The following is a 16207-nucleotide window of genomic DNA, read 5'->3' as shown; positions in this document are numbered from 1 at the left end:
TGATGAGTAGCTAGCGTCAGTAAAGGTAATGGCACTGTTGCCTCTGATAATAACTGTTCATTAGCTGAGGATATGTCCACTATTGGATTATACAAATACTGATGTCTGATGTGATGAAGAATGAGGAATGCAACTGGAACCCACGGTCACAGAGATCTTGTTTGAGTAACAGCCCAAACCTTTTAGTCAAGAGAGGAGTCCTTGCATAAATGTAAGCAGTGCGTATAGTCTCCTCCTGGCCCATGATGCACCCACAGACGCAAATAAACCGTTAACGTCACCGACACCTACCTGTACCAGGAAAACAAATGGCTGTTGTTTGTGTGCACTGAAATATAAATGACTCCTTAGTCAGAAACGCAAGTGGGTTTTTTTTCCCCGACAGATATTGCTCAAACACGCAGTTTATCCCTCCAGCCTAATTACACCACTGATATCTCCTCTTCCGTACATAAATGTATCATTAGGCAGCTCAGATAAAGTATTAGGTCTCTGGTGAGTTTCCTATTCTTGAAGTGGTACTTCAAGAGCTTTTTAAACTATTGTTCTGTGACTCTGTTAGTGTTGTCAGACACAATAGCAGCGGTTGAAAGAAATCATTAAAAGAGATCATTAAAACGGTCTTCAATTTTGTATACTATCTGCAACTAAATCAACATGTGATAGGTGCTTTTTTTCCAGATAAACAAATCCTATCTTATACCCAAACTTAAAGTGGCAGTTATCAATATTTTCATGTGAACAACAGATCAGAAAAAAATTGTGTGAAAAGAGCTGCTCGAAGTGAAAAGCCCACAAACCTATCAGCCACCACTCGACAGACCTTTACCATCCTTTAACTGATTATTTTGGGCTTTAATGGCCTGCAATTTTACTGTTTTGGTAAAATCTCACAGCTCTCATCGGCGTTAATTCCGGTATGGGTATAACTGGACAGGGGTGTGACGTTTCGATGACATGTCGTGTGTGTGACTCATCAGCAGGACATTAAAAAAAGCAGCTAGCCGCAGTTAGCAGCTAGCTCAAAGAAGATCAGAAATGGAAAATATCTGAAAATTGGTGAGACAAAGCAAAATGTGGGAGCTATTTAGCCATCGAGTAGAGGATGAGATTAAGCAGCATTAAACAGAGCTGGTAATGGATTGTTACTGCCATGTTACAGTAGACGGCGATGCAGTTGTCATCCCTCTTTTGCGTGCGGGATGCCGGCATGCTATCTAAAATCACACACAGGCGGTATTGTGCTGCCGTTGTTTTTGTGAAGAGCGAAAATTGCAGCTGTAGGCTACTGTGCAATCTCTGTGTAGAAACAATTAAAGTTAGCGACTAGCTGTGGAACATAGTGGAGCATGTAGCAGAGCCAGATATTGTGAGTGAGTATGGAACTTGGACGGAAACACGACTCAAATGAATTCTATCGACGCGCTGTGTCTTTTCAAGTTGTAAATAAGCCACTCTTTGCTAGCACAAATGTCCTTCAACTTTATCAGGTGGTAATGAGACAAAATTGCATTCACAGCTTGTTGCACCGCACCCAAGTGGCCAAGAAAAAAAAAAAAAAAAAAAAACATCAATGCAGGTTTAATTAATACAATACATCTGAGAACTGTGTTCTTAATTTGAACTTTTAGTACATGAACCACCTGCGAGGAAGGAAGCTAATGGGAACATCATTTTCACATTATTTGCGTTCACAGCATGATGTTAACACTGTTTTCATGTTTGTATTTGAGACTGCACAATTCAATGTGACAATATATCACATATTCAGGAGTTTATTTATTGACATAAAGAGAAACAGTCAGTTCGCCCCCGAAAGTTTCATGTGTTTCTGTCTGGGCTATGTAATCATGATCATGTAAGTCAGTCAGTATTTGGGACTGTTGGTCAGTGTGCACATCCAGTGCTGTTCCATTTTTATACCAAGTATTGTACTATGTTTCTACAGCTGTGGAAAAGGCACCACTGATAGCTCTATCTGGTAATACAAAAGGGGAAAATACTGTTAGCATAATTCATGCTAAGAAAATAATCCCTCTTGCCATTTCATTTAAATGTGCCAAAATCAGTGACATCTCTAGAATGGTTCTAGTTGGCTTGTTTGACCCTGTGTTTGAGACAACATTGGTGAACACCTTAGTTTTGTGGGCCGCCGGTTTCGTTACTTTGTGTAGTCTCTTTCTCCAACTCATTCTCGTCATCTGTCTGATGATCCAGCTTCTCTTTTTCCACTTGCGCATTCATTGCTTTGGAAAACTCTTCTTTTTCCTCTTTCATCTCCTCCTCCTGCCCGTCCATCTCCATCTTTGCTTCTGCACTTGGAAGAGGAGCAAACTCAACAGTGGTCTCTGTCAGGGTTTGGAGCTGTAGTCTCTCCTGGGTGCTATTTGTGGAGATGAGTCTGCCACCTTGGGGGGGCTGCTCTGTTCCTTGAACCTCGCCTCCCTCCTCCAGTTCCAATACGATCCTTGCACAAACTTTTGGAGCATGAGGTGTGAGTTTCTGAGTTTTAGGAGCGCGAGGCTTCTTCTCAGTGGGATTGGATGGGCCCTGAAGTTCAATTTCCTTTGAAGGTTTTTTGTGCTGCGTCTCCGTTTCTCGCTCTGGTTTCCGAAATTGTCTTCTGAGGAGGATCATGACAGCAATGATGAAGAAATACGAGGAACCACTGAGACAAGTGATCAGACCCAGGAAGATGATCCTGAAAATAGAGACAATCAAAGGAGTCTTTTTTGTTATAGCGTCTAAAGTAACACCCAACACTTGTGAGCTCTGCACTGGCTGTACTGTAGCTAGAATAGCAATGATATAGCAATGAGGTTCTATTACCACATTTGCAGTCCATGGCGTACCTGTACATCGCAGAGTCATAAATGCGACATGCCCCTCTGCCCCCACACTTCTTGATCGACCACTTCAGGCAAGTTGAATCAATCAGGGCTCCGAAATACACTGGTGCAGGAAGTCCACCTACAGATAACATACCAACAAAGTATGTACTGCTGCAACATGACAGTGGTGCCTTACAGTACAGTATATATCACAATATGTTATTTTGACTGCCACATATCAGAAACTAAAGCAAAAACGTGCAACAACACTAAAGGTGACATTTCTACCAAAGGGAGGTATTAGACACTGTACAATTAACAATTAAAACAAAAGTAAAATTGGCACTTTACAATGTTGTAAAAATGTAAGTAGTTACTAAGAAATGAGCGAGGAACTATCTAATAATTGATGAATCCTTATTGAGTAGTTTCTGAATATGTCAAAGTAGAGGCCTGTATATGTGATGATGATGGGATTTTTCAGTTGGATCACAAATAGACACAACTCAAAGTTAAATAACAGTGCCAGAAGCATGAAGCTAATGTTGAGCTGGCTACAGCGCGATCACATGACTTCAGCATCACCACCATTAAGCATCTCACTACAGTTTACACACTTCACTATAAATTGATTACAACTTGGAAAGTTAGAATAGTTTGCAACTAAAGTCCACCTGTAAAAGTGACTTTAGTCTAGAGAGTAAATGAGTCTGCGTGTTCAGAATGATGACAACCATCATTTTTAGGACATGTAAACACATTGTAATTCATATGTGGAAGATTAGAACTTAGGTGTTTTATGTCATATAACAAAATGTGGAAATCTCTAGAAAGTGCTCATTGACGATTCTTAATTTATTGATGGTTCCTCACTCATTCATTAGTAACTACTCTCATTTTTGTGCACCATATTGTTGAGTGTTACAAAAAAATGAACTTGACATGCAAGTGGAAGTAATGAAGCTTACCAAGAGTCCTAGTTACCAAGGTCTGTATACCCAGCGCAAGGGACTTGAGCTCTGGTGCGATACATCTGCAATTACAAAACAGTGTTGCTGTGCCAAAGAGTGTCTTAAAAGGAAGAGTTTGACATTTGGGTAATACATTTGTTTGCCTTTCTTGCTGAGAATTAGATGAGAAGACTGATACCTCTCCCATGTTTGTACGACACACCCTCACTCCCAACTTTGTCAAGTACATCAGGCCAGTGGCCTGTTAGCAATAATACTTAATACGCAACATTCGGTTAGACTTTCAAAATAAAGCTTGGTGACAAATCAGGTTAAATAGCTTGCTGCCAGCTGAAACATATTGATCAATGCAGTAATTGTCCAATGGAAGGCTCTTACCTATTTGCTTGTTTAAATCTGGGTGGTGACCTTTTTTTTGGCCAGGCAGTGTTCGTCACTTACATAATGTAATTTACATCGTTTACTTACATGAACCTACTTTTTCAAACTACTTAAGTAGCACAACTTGTATACAACTCACAAGTCAGGTATATGACCCATCCAGCCACCCCAACCACCTAAACTAAGCTAACGAGTACTGGCTGTAGCTACATATTTACCTTACACTTGGTGATTGGTGTCTCATTTTACTCTGTTCAAAAAAAGCAATTATTCCCAGTTTACCAATTTCTTTAAAATGCAGTGGACTGATCTGTAAAATGAGGTATTTCATTTGGTTATGGCCATACTTGACGGGTGATGTCCCTCACAGCTCACATCAAATCATAAGGATGTGTTAACAGTAACATTATTAGATATATTATTATTATATCCCAGTTATCGTTATTTCCAGATACAGACCGTATGATGACCATGTAGCCTGGCGTGGCTCCCAGAGAGTTGATAAAGGAGCTGAGAACAGACACAGCCATGTAGGAGGTGAAGCTTCGGGTGCAGTCCTTGGCATGAGGACACTGGCCCAGCCTCACGGACGTACTGCTGCCCGCTGGGTAGGAGGCGGACACGCAGCTGCAGTTGTGAAAGACCTGGTGAAGACATACGAACTGCAATGTAGTGGGAGGATTTACTTATAATTCGTGTGAACACGATACATGCCTTGCTGATTCCACTATCCGCCGTCATGGATATCCAATAACGTTTCATGAAATAATAAGTGTTATTGTTAAATTAGGTGACAGGTGTGATTAGATACATAATTCTGATATGTGGGGCCTTAAAACAAATGGAAATCAAACTGATAATGAAATATTAACTATTACAGATAAACTGAATAGACTTGGTAGTCAGTGCAGAGAAACGAACATGCTTTAATGATTCCACTATTTCACAGAGCTGCTGAACAGGGAGAGAAATTGAAGGAATAAATACTCTTGTTCATCTTGGGGTTTTCATGATCAAATTCTCTCCTGAAGTCGAATGGGTTTATCAAAGTACATTTCCTTGGCATTGCTGCCGAGGAGTGTTATTTTCTGGAATTAACCCTGTGGGCTGCATGGTACGGCTGATAAACGTGTCATACCATTTTATTGGGATGTTGCTCAAATGTTGATTTATTGGAAATTGTTATAAGAGTTCACATTGCGAAATTGCAGATCAGGTCAAGTAATTCTACACTCATCAGACTCAAAAATCTGGCTGATGAGGAGGTTTGGTGTGCGTCAACAGTGTGCGGCCCTACTGTGTTCTTGCCGTATCCACTAGAGCCGAGGCAGCCGGCCATACATGGAGAGATGTAGGTGATGCCGCTGTCTGAGCACACAGGGTCCCACTCCTCTGCTGAGCACGAGCAGTCTCTGTTACACTCTGAGAAGAGCATATCGCTGGTGGATGACACACTCTGCGTCCTGCAGAGCAAAGAGGGGTTGTCTTTTACACTGGCTGCGGGTGTCGCCTCTAGAATTACCAGCATTTTAGTGTTTTGAGGCTGAAACACAAGTTTGTATGTTACGTTATTTTGGTTCGTTAAAGCACCGTCACATACTCGCCATGCCTCAGCACTGACCCGTTGTATGAGATGGTTAGTCCGGCCACAGGAATGTTGTCACACTTGGTGCCGAACTGCAGCAGCAGGAGGAGGTACGCCATGAATGACGTGGCGAAGGACAGCTGAGCTCCCGACACCAGACTCAGTTTATACCTCTTCATCAGCAGCCCTCCGAGGAAGATCCCTACTGCCACGGCTGGAAGGTTCAGCACACCTAGAAGGAGAAAAAACAAGGGACACAGCATTTTGTTTCTTTAAGCTTTGAGTGGAAGTGTTGGAGAGATGGTAGTGTGTTTCATGAGACACCAGGCACTGCTGACTCGAATTCTGACTTTTGACCCCTTGAACTCGATCAAAGGGATGAGTACCGCCAAATCTTCGACATTGGTTATTTTGTACGATTCTTCCAGTTTGTACACACAGAATCAAACATTTAGCCTTGAGTAAGTAATGAGTTTTTGGCTCCTAAGTGAGAAGTGGTTGCTCCTTTTTAAAGGTCCAGTGTGTAGGATTTAGTGGCAACTAGTTTGCCACCAGCTGAACATCTCTTGCCTCACCCTCCCTACAGTGGCTATGAAAATATGAAAATCTTCTTTGGTTTGTCCACTTTGGCTTACTGTACTGTGGAATATGGCGTATTATGTGGAATAGGACCTGCTCTCTGTAGATTCAAATTGTTTGTACCTATGAGGAAGTTGGCTCTGGATGCAGACTGTCCAAACTGTTGCTCCATGTATTTGGCTTTGAAGGTGAACAGGCCGATGAAAGAGTTGAACTTCAGGATGCTCCCACAGAGGAGCAGGAAGTAGGCAGGAGTTCCCAGCAGGCGCTTCAGCGAGGGAAGAAACCCTGTGGAAGGACATCCAGTGGTAATACAAGCAATTACTATTAATGTGTGAAATACCAAATCTATAACTTTTAAGTGTCAGCACTGTTCTGTTACAAGAATACGAAGACGATTGTCTCCACCTTTAGCAATTTCAGTCAGTTTGAGGTTGTGATTGTTGTTGAAGGTCCCCTCTGTCCCCTCTGGGTTCTCACACCTTCCCTTGTCTCCCCCCTGCTTTGGCAGAGAGCGAGGCAGGAACCAGAACGGAATGCTGGAGATGAGCAGCAGGGCGGACGACACCAGAAAGCCCATCCACCAGGCGCCCACCCAGCGGGCATCTTTAGGAGTGATGGTCACACTGTCTGGATGGCACAAAAGAGTTTCTGAGTGAGTGCACAGCAGGAGCAGAAAGTTAATTTCATTGTCACTTCCTCCGTGTGAAAGGACCGGATTTAATTCGGGAAAAACTTGCTAATTGCATCCTAATTATCTGGGATGTGGTAGGAGCACAGCCCACTTTATGCGGTCTGATTGAGTTTATTTGATGAATAAATTATAGATTTTATCTATCTGTGAGAGTCAAGACGATCCCTCACAGGAACACTCAGAAAAGTTCTCACTAACCTGTCCTGACAGGTGTGCAGCCTATTTTTATAGTCGTGTCTGACCTTCGTATCATGAGCAGCAAGTCGAGTCAAAATCAGTCTGAACCAAAGCTCCAGACATAGTCACCTTGTCTCCTCAGTGTCAAAACACGAAGTTCCAGCTGAAAAACTCTTATCGGTCTACACATGAGGCACAGTTGTTGGTCTCGTGCCCCTAATGGAGCAGATTCACTTCTACTTGAATTAACCAGATGTCTAACAGTTTCTGGGGCTACGTGAACAATATTTTTTCAACCCGATTCAGATCATTCTGGCTAGAGAATCCAACTGAACTGCTTACATCAAATGCGCATATCGGATCAAAATTGGCTGATTGGCTATGAATTTCTTATTTCCATTTTTCATCTACTGTAAGTGAATAGTTCCTAATGTTAAATATCAGATATACGCATGTAAGCACAGCTAATGAGTCCTTGATTTCAGACAACGGTAGATAAAGGCAGCCTTTGATTTTAAGTAGACGAGACTAGACTCGACAAACCATAACTAATGACACGCACTTTTACCAAAAGAAATGAATTGCACTCACCCATGGAAACATCTCCAATGTCGACATAGAGTTTGGCACAATAGGAACCCAGGAGGAAACCAAACATGGGGCCCAGGAGAGTAATGGTCTGGAGACAAGCTGCAGATCACAAAATAATCACACAAAATGTGTTTACTGCACATTTGTTCACTGTTAGTACCATCTGACAGGGCAGGGACCTAAACAGAAATATTAGTCTGGCAACTTGTCTTAACATTTGTGTGTCCAAGAAGGTTATCTATTGAACAACATAATATACAGTTTGGCATCTGCACTATTTCAGAAATCCCACTCTGGAAACGGAAAATAAACAGTGTTATCCTACCTATATAGAAGGGTGAGTTTTCAGCTTTAGCAAAGTCGTCGATGTAGGAGATGCCCAGAGGTGTGACCGGAGTCTCTCCAATCCCCCGCAGTGCGTTCCCGAGGAACACATAGATCCACATATGCGAACTCGATTCTCTCACACAGGCTCCATAAAGACACACAAACAAGGAAATGTAGGTATTTCATTTTTGCAATTTGATAAACAAGTTGTGTAAATAGAGACGGCAGAAAGTGACTTTTCACTGCTGTTTAAAAGGGTGCATTATTCAAATGGTAAGATGTGCCCACACAGACGGGTTCACAACACGCGTACGCTCTGCTTTAAGGATTAGAGAGGCTGCTCTCAGTCATTTTAAAATGATTTCATGCGAACAGCAATGTCACATATCAGCAAGTACTGTGAAACGTTTATGCAGTAAAAATAAGTTATGAACTTGGCAGTTCAGAGGAAACTCTCAGGAGGAATCAGAATTCAACTTTTATCATATGAAATAAACACTTTTTGACAGCTCTGTTGGAGCTCGGGATTCATCAGGGGTCACACTGAACAATTTTACCGGACGAATCTGAACTGTGTGTGTGATCTTTCAAAGTGTAAAAAAAAGGATTTGTTAACATTGGATCCTGAACCATTCCTGTTGGCGAGTGAGGAGATTTATAGAGGTCATACTATGCTAATTTTCAGGTCCATAGTGGTACAAGTAGAGGGTCCAGCAGCCGAAGAACACATACCTATCCCTTAGAGAAGATGAATGCCGCTGTTTAAATAGCAAAAGGACAGGTCCTGGCGCACCTGGGTCTTAAAGAGAATGGATTCTGATTTCTGATTCACCTGACCAATTCAGAGTCTTAATATAACCCCTTTGTGTCCTTCTTTGCACCCAGATTATCTGTTGTTTAACTAGCAGAGGGGGGTGGGACACGCCCTAAACCCACTCGCGCCATGCCGCGTTTAGATACGCCCCATATGTTTTTCAAATAGAAAATACACAAGGTTTACCATTTAGTTAATATCACCACCACAATGCAAGTGTGTGCATGCTCCGTGTGTGTACGTCTTGTTGCATCATTCACAGATTCTTTATTTTTGTAACTAACAGAAATACTTTAAAATAAACACCGAACTCTGTATTGAACCCCTCCTGCATGTTATTGTGAAACAGAAAATAGAGTCTGCTGCCTCGGTTGTATGTACAGACCGCCTCAAAACCAAAAGCATGAATACGATGTGGAGTTCATTCAATATCAATAATAGGACGTGGCTTTAAGCTTGCACGCCACAACACTGGAGGTGACTTTTACATTGTGCTGCTTTCTAAATACATCTCATCAGAATAGCTGAACGAGATCAATACATTGCATTCTGCGGTTGTATGACACGTTTCCGTGAGAAGAGAAAATTAATTATGGAACAACAATAGAAAGATGGATGTAACATTTCAGCTGAAGTTCATCTCAGGGAGCTAGAACTGATTGGAACAAAAGCTGCTCCTCAAAACATTGAAGAACACATAGACAGATACAAGTCCAAGCTGAATTTATCACAATAAATATGACTGCTCTCTCAGTGACGATGTAAGACCTGAATGTCCCACATATCATTCAGTCCCTTCAGTCTTTTTCCAGCTTTCAGATTTTGTTGCCGTGCTCTGCCTTCCACGCGCTGACTGATCATTGGTGCTCTTGTAGCGAGGATGAGAATGAGGCGTCTCTGTTTGGTTCTAGTAGCAGGGATGGGGAGATTTGTCCTTTTTTGTAATTACAGAAGTTCTGACTTATCAGCCACGCAGGAGGTTTAGCTTTGGGGTGGAGCGGTACACAGCACAGGAGGTGAGCGGCTTGAAGGTCGGACCAGGGTCAGTGCATTCCAGGGATGGTTGAAAGAAAGCCAGTGACTTGATAGGGGGTTTTAGCCAGGTTTCATGTTAAGACGGACTCTGCATGTGCTACTGTTGTGGTTTGCTGTTCAGAGATCGTAGCAAAGGCGTTTAGTGTAACTAGTCTTGACCTCAGGTTTATTTATTTTAAGTCTATGGGTAGAGGTTTAGCAGAAAGCAGGGCAGGGTTGGCGCCAGGTCCATATCTGACAGTTGCAAGTTTTATTGGTATGTTTGTGATTCTTGTGCTACATGTCCTGTTCAGGGCAAGATACAAGCATATATGTGACTTATTAATTATTGATGTAACAAGGTTTTTTTGTCCCTTTTCCCACTGCCAGTAGATGAATATGAACATGCCTTTCTAACCAGTAGGCAGTCCCGGCATTTTACATTTTACTCATTGATGCACCATGACAATTCCGGCATCTTCGGCGTCTTATATTTTCTCTGCTTACTGCGATAATCTATTAAAAATAGTGTCACTGCTGTTTTTGATTGTGTTTTTACATCGGCTCAATTATATCCCCAGAGATGAACAGACACACGCACACAGCAGAGAAGTCCCTCACGACAGATTTTAAACCAGTGTATTCGCCTTTTTTACTTCATTGTTGCAGAAGAAAAAAAGTCTGGCTTATCCATGAACACATACACGCTCACACGTTACATAAAGACTAGCTGTCTGTGTAATTAGAAAAGGGAAGAGAAGAAATGCCTCTGAAAAGCCTGCCCCCAATTTACAATTAGCTACTACAAAAATGAGACAGTGTTCCCTCACACCTAAGGGTACCCACGTACTACTTTAGTGTCTTCCTTGCATAAAAACGATTGGTTATTTCAGATTAAAATGTGAACAGGAATTCAACTCAGTGATGTGCGAGTGGAAATCATTTTTACCAGCGTTGTCTTCCACAGAGGGCTCTATCTGAATTTCGGGTACGTCATCTGTTTTCAGAGGATCCACACAAGCCACGATATTCACACTGTCATTCTGGAAAACCTGAATGACTGTGTCGTACGTGTAGCTGCAAGAAACCAGCAGTGCCACAAAGAAGACATTAACAAGATCTTCTGGAGGTCTCTCTCCATATTTACGATTTTCAAAAATTTCTCAAATCAGGTGTTTGTTAATGTTTACCGTCCCATGAAGAAGTGTGTGAGCCCAGTGAGAAAGGCCCCTACGGCCATGAGAAAACAACCCATGGCGATGAGTCTGGGTCGATGCAGCTTGGCCCCAAAATGGCTCACCACCGCAAGAAACAACAAGTTGCCTACCTCCAGCAAAAAAAAAAAAAAAGCAGAAGGAGAGAGAGAGGAAGAAAGAAAAAAAAAACATTCAGAGAATTGTAAGCTGCACAGTCGAACTAAAAAGGTAGGAGACTCAAAAGAAAGACCTGATCAGGTGCACAAATGATTTGGGTTAAGTCAACAAACAGATGGTACCCATCTCAAAGCTGCCATCTATGAGTCCAATGTGCGTGCTGGAGAGGTCAAAACGTCTCTCTATCTGAGTGATGGAGCTCTTCATGTAGGTTCCCGTCAGAGCCTTGGAGAAACAGGCGAAGGACAGCGCCACAATAAATAGCTGGAAAACACAAAGGGAAAAACGAGTCACGCAAGTGTATTTATCTACTCTGGTAAAACGTAAATGCTGCCAAGGACATACTACAACAAGGAAATAATCTCAAATCTTTGGCCATTTGCGGGCGGCTTGATCACAGACGTGTGCATATCTTTGACAAATATTCACCTTTTAAAAGTAGAGAGCAAACTTATGAGCAAACAGCTGCTTATTTACACATCCAGCAGTTATAAAGCAACATCATCATTCAGTTGGAGTGGTGGTTCTGGCCTGACCTGACAGATGGTGGTCCAGTGGTCCTCAGTTGCAATGTGGATTATGTAGGTGCAAAGTCTTAAAAAGGGTTCACGAGCAGCTTCCTCTGGAGCCACAAAAGGCTTTAAATTGCTTTTTTCACATTTGCAGTAGTACTCCCCGAGAGCTGTAAACATACTTACATGATGAATAAAATTGGTGGAAATTCCCTTTAAAGTTGCAGGTCGGAAGGGCTAAACACTGGGACGGAACCTGCTATAAAGCTCCTTGACGCTTCACATTGTTAGATTGTTTGTACAAATATTAATTTCAGCCACTTAAAACTAAATAGAAAATGATCTCATAAATGCATATCTTGTCTGGGTTTTACATGCACTCTGTATGCTGCTGACGTATGTCTCGGAACAGTTCCGCCTCCTACATCACAGCCTCCACAGTCTTTGGCTTCTCCTCCGTGTGTGGGCACCCTGCAGTCTCTTTATTGCTAAATTAAGTCCCTCTGCGGATTAATGGAATTCTCCTGCATGTTTTGCATGTACAGAATTCCACTTATCGTGCTGCACTGCTGCAGAGGCTTTCATTCTCAGCTTAAACCTGACTCAGTCTGACAGGTATGGACCACCTTGGGCCCTAAGTACTCTTGAGAACCCTTATTAGAGCACATAAATCAACGTCCTCACTAATAAGTAACACCATGTATAATCCTGTGTACCCCACCTCCTCGTCTGATTTGGAGTAAGGGTTGAGCAATCAGTTTGTATTTTTAAAGATTATCTTAGATTTAAAAATGTGAAACAGAAACTGCAATAACAGAGCGGCCAGGTAAAGCTGCTGATACAGTTTGGTACGTTTAATGCTATTTTAAGGGATTATTTGCCAATGATTTTGAAAATTTGCTATCCTTCCAGACTGAGCTAAGGCGCACAAGGAAAACTTCTTTAAATTAAATTGTTGTATAGATGCGGTTTGGGAGAAATGCCCCATTAACTTTGCACATGCTGATGTAGTGCTGCAATCAGACAAAGCTGTGCTCGGGACTGATGGTGAGGCTTATCCAGAGCAGGACCGCGGCCTGCAAAGATTGTCGAAAACAACACAAGATCAGCTCTTGACTTGATTTCACCTACTTTGGGGGAAGCGTGTCTCTGAAAGTCACCCGCTTTAAGCATTTATCCATCCATCTTTTTACATGCTTAATGAGGTTTTGAACCTTCTGTCAGGGGACAGAATTTACAACTGCACTACCTTTTTAGATTTGTAACACATGTTTTCATCTGAAGTGCATCAACAGAATGAACTTCAGCTTTTGAAGAAAAACGGAATCCCAACAAGCTCCCAACAGCAAAGTTTTGATTACACATAGCTTCAGTACTTTGAGAGTGGAGATGCCAGGGCGTTTACTGGTCTTCTCCTCAGGGTCACACAGAGCCTGCTGGCTGGTCATCTTGTCTCTGTCCTCTGCTGCTTCCTCCATCCTGCACTCAACGTTCGTCTGCAACTCTGTCTACCTGCATTCAAGGCACTGCAAGAAGAGCAGACACACAGTACGCAATAGATAGAGTTATAGAGGGTCAGGCGAGCGTTCTCTTGTTGTGCTTTATTCTTTTACGGATCCGCAATAACTTCTCCGAAGCGGCTGCTAGTCTTCTTGAGTCCACATCAACATAACAATCATAAAAAGTACAAATGAAAATCAATAAGTCTAAAGAAATCCAGTGAAATCCAAAGATACAGATAACAAATGAATTAACTACGCATACAATAGTTTGCAACAAAACGCAACAGTAACCTATTCAAAACAAAAGATAATGAAAATGTTCTGACTGAATTCACTCTCTGATTCTATTATGTTTTAGTGAAGGTCTTCCCAGCAGATGCAGCGCGACCGATATTTACATTTCTCGTTAGGTGGCGGCCTCTGGTGGCCATAGTGATTATTACGGCAACAAAGGAGGAAGTCGGTCCCTGTAGTATAAAGAACGTCAAAGTAAGGGACATAGGGAGGATGTCGGGGTCAGATGGTCAGGGCCAAACGAGCACAGGACTCTCACCAGTTCACCATTTTGGCAAATGGGCTTATCCCTTTTCTTGATGGGAGCTAGAGGAGATGATACCTCTGTCATAACTGTACAGTAAATATTAGGCTGATTAGCGTAGCTTAGCATAAAGACCAGGAACGGGGCTGAGAGGCGATTTTTTATTTCTTTACATTCATTGAGCCACTCATGTCATATAACTGATATATGCATTTTCTATGACTGTAATTGAAATCGTCTATAAAACTGGTAGCCGTTTGTCAAAAATGGAACTCGAGACTGCCAAACAATAAGCACAGCTCCCCTGTTTTCTTTAAATGTAGGTCACATCACACGTCGCAGCAAAACTCTGAACAGAAATCACATTGTTTAGTACAAATATGCATTTTATTCCATTCTAATTAAGATTGTGTTAGTGCAGTGTTTATTTACTGTGCTATAATCACAATATTGCATTACAATAGGCCAGATGTCTTTGTGACCTTATGACCTAATTTGGGACAACAAAAAAAAGAAAGCAAAAACAATAGTATTTCATGGAAGTGTGTTAGTTTGAAAGATATTTAGAAGCTGTGTGTATCATTTTTGTCGGCAATAACCAGTTTTGACAGTCGGTTCAGTTTTATGTTTATCTGGGCCCTTTGCTGCATGTCATCCACCTTCTCTTTCCCCCCTTTCCTGTCATTATCTCCAGCTGTCCTTTCACAGTAAAGGCACAGAAAAAGCCCCCCAAAATATAAGTAACTCAAACACAAATGGTCAGGTCGCACATCAGAGTTCCCCAGCCTGTTCACTCATCACTAGAAACAACAACCTAAACAATCTACTGCATTATTATGTATCAAAGGTTGTTATATTGGGCCTGTCAACTACTTCAGATTCTCAGTAGTTAGCTGTTACCATAAAAGAATGTCTGGCAATCGGTATCAAATCTCTAGCAATTGCACAGTGTTGAAACATTTCCTCAAGAGCAAAGTGAGTAAAAGCAAGTACCTGTGTAAACTCCACCAGCGTCTTCTCCTCACAATCCCCTCAGCTCAGTAAGCATCAGGAGCTGCTGATCGAATCCATGTCGGAGAGAAAATGGTTTCCGATGACTTAACTTATTTGTCCTTTAAAAACTTGAGAGTGACATGAAGTGACCAAATAATCAGTGTGTTTTCACCCCATAGCTCAATAATCCCCTGTCAGGTTTAGCCCGTTAATACTTCCACCCAAACTGCAGCTCGCCTTTAAACTCTGATATTTCTTGGCAAGCAGGCCCCGATCCCATCATAGGAATTCCTCATTTCAAAACTGATCTACATGAATAACAAAAGATAGCAAAATGACTAAGTCAGAGCAACTACTGAGGAGGTTAGATAAAAATACCTAGTGCATCTCAAGGCTGATGGGGACTGGAGTATCCCCTGTCTTCTTCTTCTTCTGCTCCTCTTTAAGCAGCCATGTGTCTCTCCTCCTACTGAGAGGAGGAAAACCTACTCTCCCAAAGCTCCTATTCTGCTGTCGGAGGGCCGAGCAGTTACTTGGAACCAGCGAGGACAAAAGGCCTCTCACATTTTCATTCTGCACACATGCCAGTCAGTCCAGGAGGGGGACAGCAACAAGAGAACAGGGGGGAGCTGGAGGGGAGACAGATTAGTAACTCCAAACTAGGCCTGTTGAGTGTTTTTTTTTTTTTCTTGTCTTTTTCTGACAAGGTAAAATATGACCTGCAAAGGAAGAAGGAAATTGCATTTTATAAATCTACTGATAAGAATTGTTGCTCATGTAACACCAGGACACTTCAACCTGCAATCAGCCACACTCATTTTATAGATTTTTGCTTGGCTTTGATGAAGACCTCAAAACACGGAACAGCGTGTCTCAGGTATGACAGTGTTTCGCGATGCAGACATGTCAAGAAATGCTCTAGTAGTCCACTGACCGGTGGGGGGTTCAGGCCGCCAGGCAGCAGGTCACACAATCAGCTTTGCCCCCTCACAAATTCCAAGGATTAAGATTAAGAGCCTTCACATTCCTGCACAGCCACAGTGAGGGAAACTTTCCCTTTCTGAAAATTCATACCCATTCTCATTTGGCAAAAGTGTTCTGCACATTTTTTGACACTGTATGTAGTTTCAGGTACACATGCATGTAGTTTGTAACTGCGTCAGGGTTACCTTAGGACATCACTCATTGTACCTGCTGCAAATAATCACATTGAAACTTGTGGTGTTAATAAAATGTTACTGTTATTTCTTTTAAATTCTACATTACAAATGTCCTGTCTGACTGACTGATGGTTGCACAAATAGAAGCAGTAACACACACTCAGT

At 42.0% G+C, this 16207-nt stretch overlaps 1 protein-coding gene across 5 annotated transcripts; it reads right to left on the bottom strand.

Moving 5' to 3' along the window:
* Positions 1–1566: 1566 nt before the first annotated feature.
* Positions 1567–15446, bottom strand: slco1e1 (solute carrier organic anion transporter family, member 1E1). 5 transcript variants are annotated; one of them, XM_030440092.1, is made up of 16 exons: positions 15261–15445; positions 14883–14946; positions 13226–13375; positions 11460–11601; positions 11155–11287; positions 10914–11041; positions 8135–8281; positions 7810–7908; positions 6756–6977; positions 6471–6635; positions 5805–6000; positions 5481–5646; positions 4643–4827; positions 3800–3864; positions 2853–2970; positions 1567–2701 (listed from the first exon to the last, which is right to left on the bottom strand). In XM_030440092.1, the coding sequence occupies exons 3-16, from the start codon at positions 13325–13327 to the stop codon at positions 2137–2139; spliced, it is 2433 nt and encodes an 810-aa protein (XP_030295952.1). In that variant the 5' UTR covers positions 13328–13375; positions 14883–14946; positions 15261–15445; the 3' UTR covers positions 1567–2136. The 5 variants fall into 5 exon arrangements, with proteins under 5 accessions (XP_030295952.1, XP_030295953.1, XP_030295951.1 ...); XM_030440093.1 differs by having other exon boundaries at positions 14883–14943; XM_030440091.1 differs by having other exon boundaries at positions 14883–15445.
* Positions 15447–16207: the final 761 nt, after the last annotated feature.

This window comes from Sparus aurata, chromosome 14, assembly GCF_900880675.1.
Source record: "Sparus aurata chromosome 14, fSpaAur1.1, whole genome shotgun sequence".
NCBI classification, from domain to species: domain Eukaryota; kingdom Metazoa; phylum Chordata; class Actinopteri; order Spariformes; family Sparidae; genus Sparus; species Sparus aurata.
This window is presented reverse-complemented; position numbering and strand designations above follow the sequence as displayed.

Bases quoted from the DNA above. Each gene is read 5' to 3' on its own strand.
- slco1e1 (XM_030440091.1), bottom strand. From the start codon at position 13,327: ATGGAGGAAGCAGCAGAGGACAGAGACAAGATGACCAGCCAGCAGGCT. The intron at 8,282-10,913 runs GTAAAAATGATT...GTCTTTATGGAG, and splicing joins CTCTGTGGAAGACAACGCTG to CCTGTGTGAGAGAATCGAGT. The intron at 6,636-6,755 runs GTGGAGACAATC...GTCCTTCCACAG, and splicing joins ACTGACTGAAATTGCTAAAG to GGTTTCTTCCCTCGCTGAAG.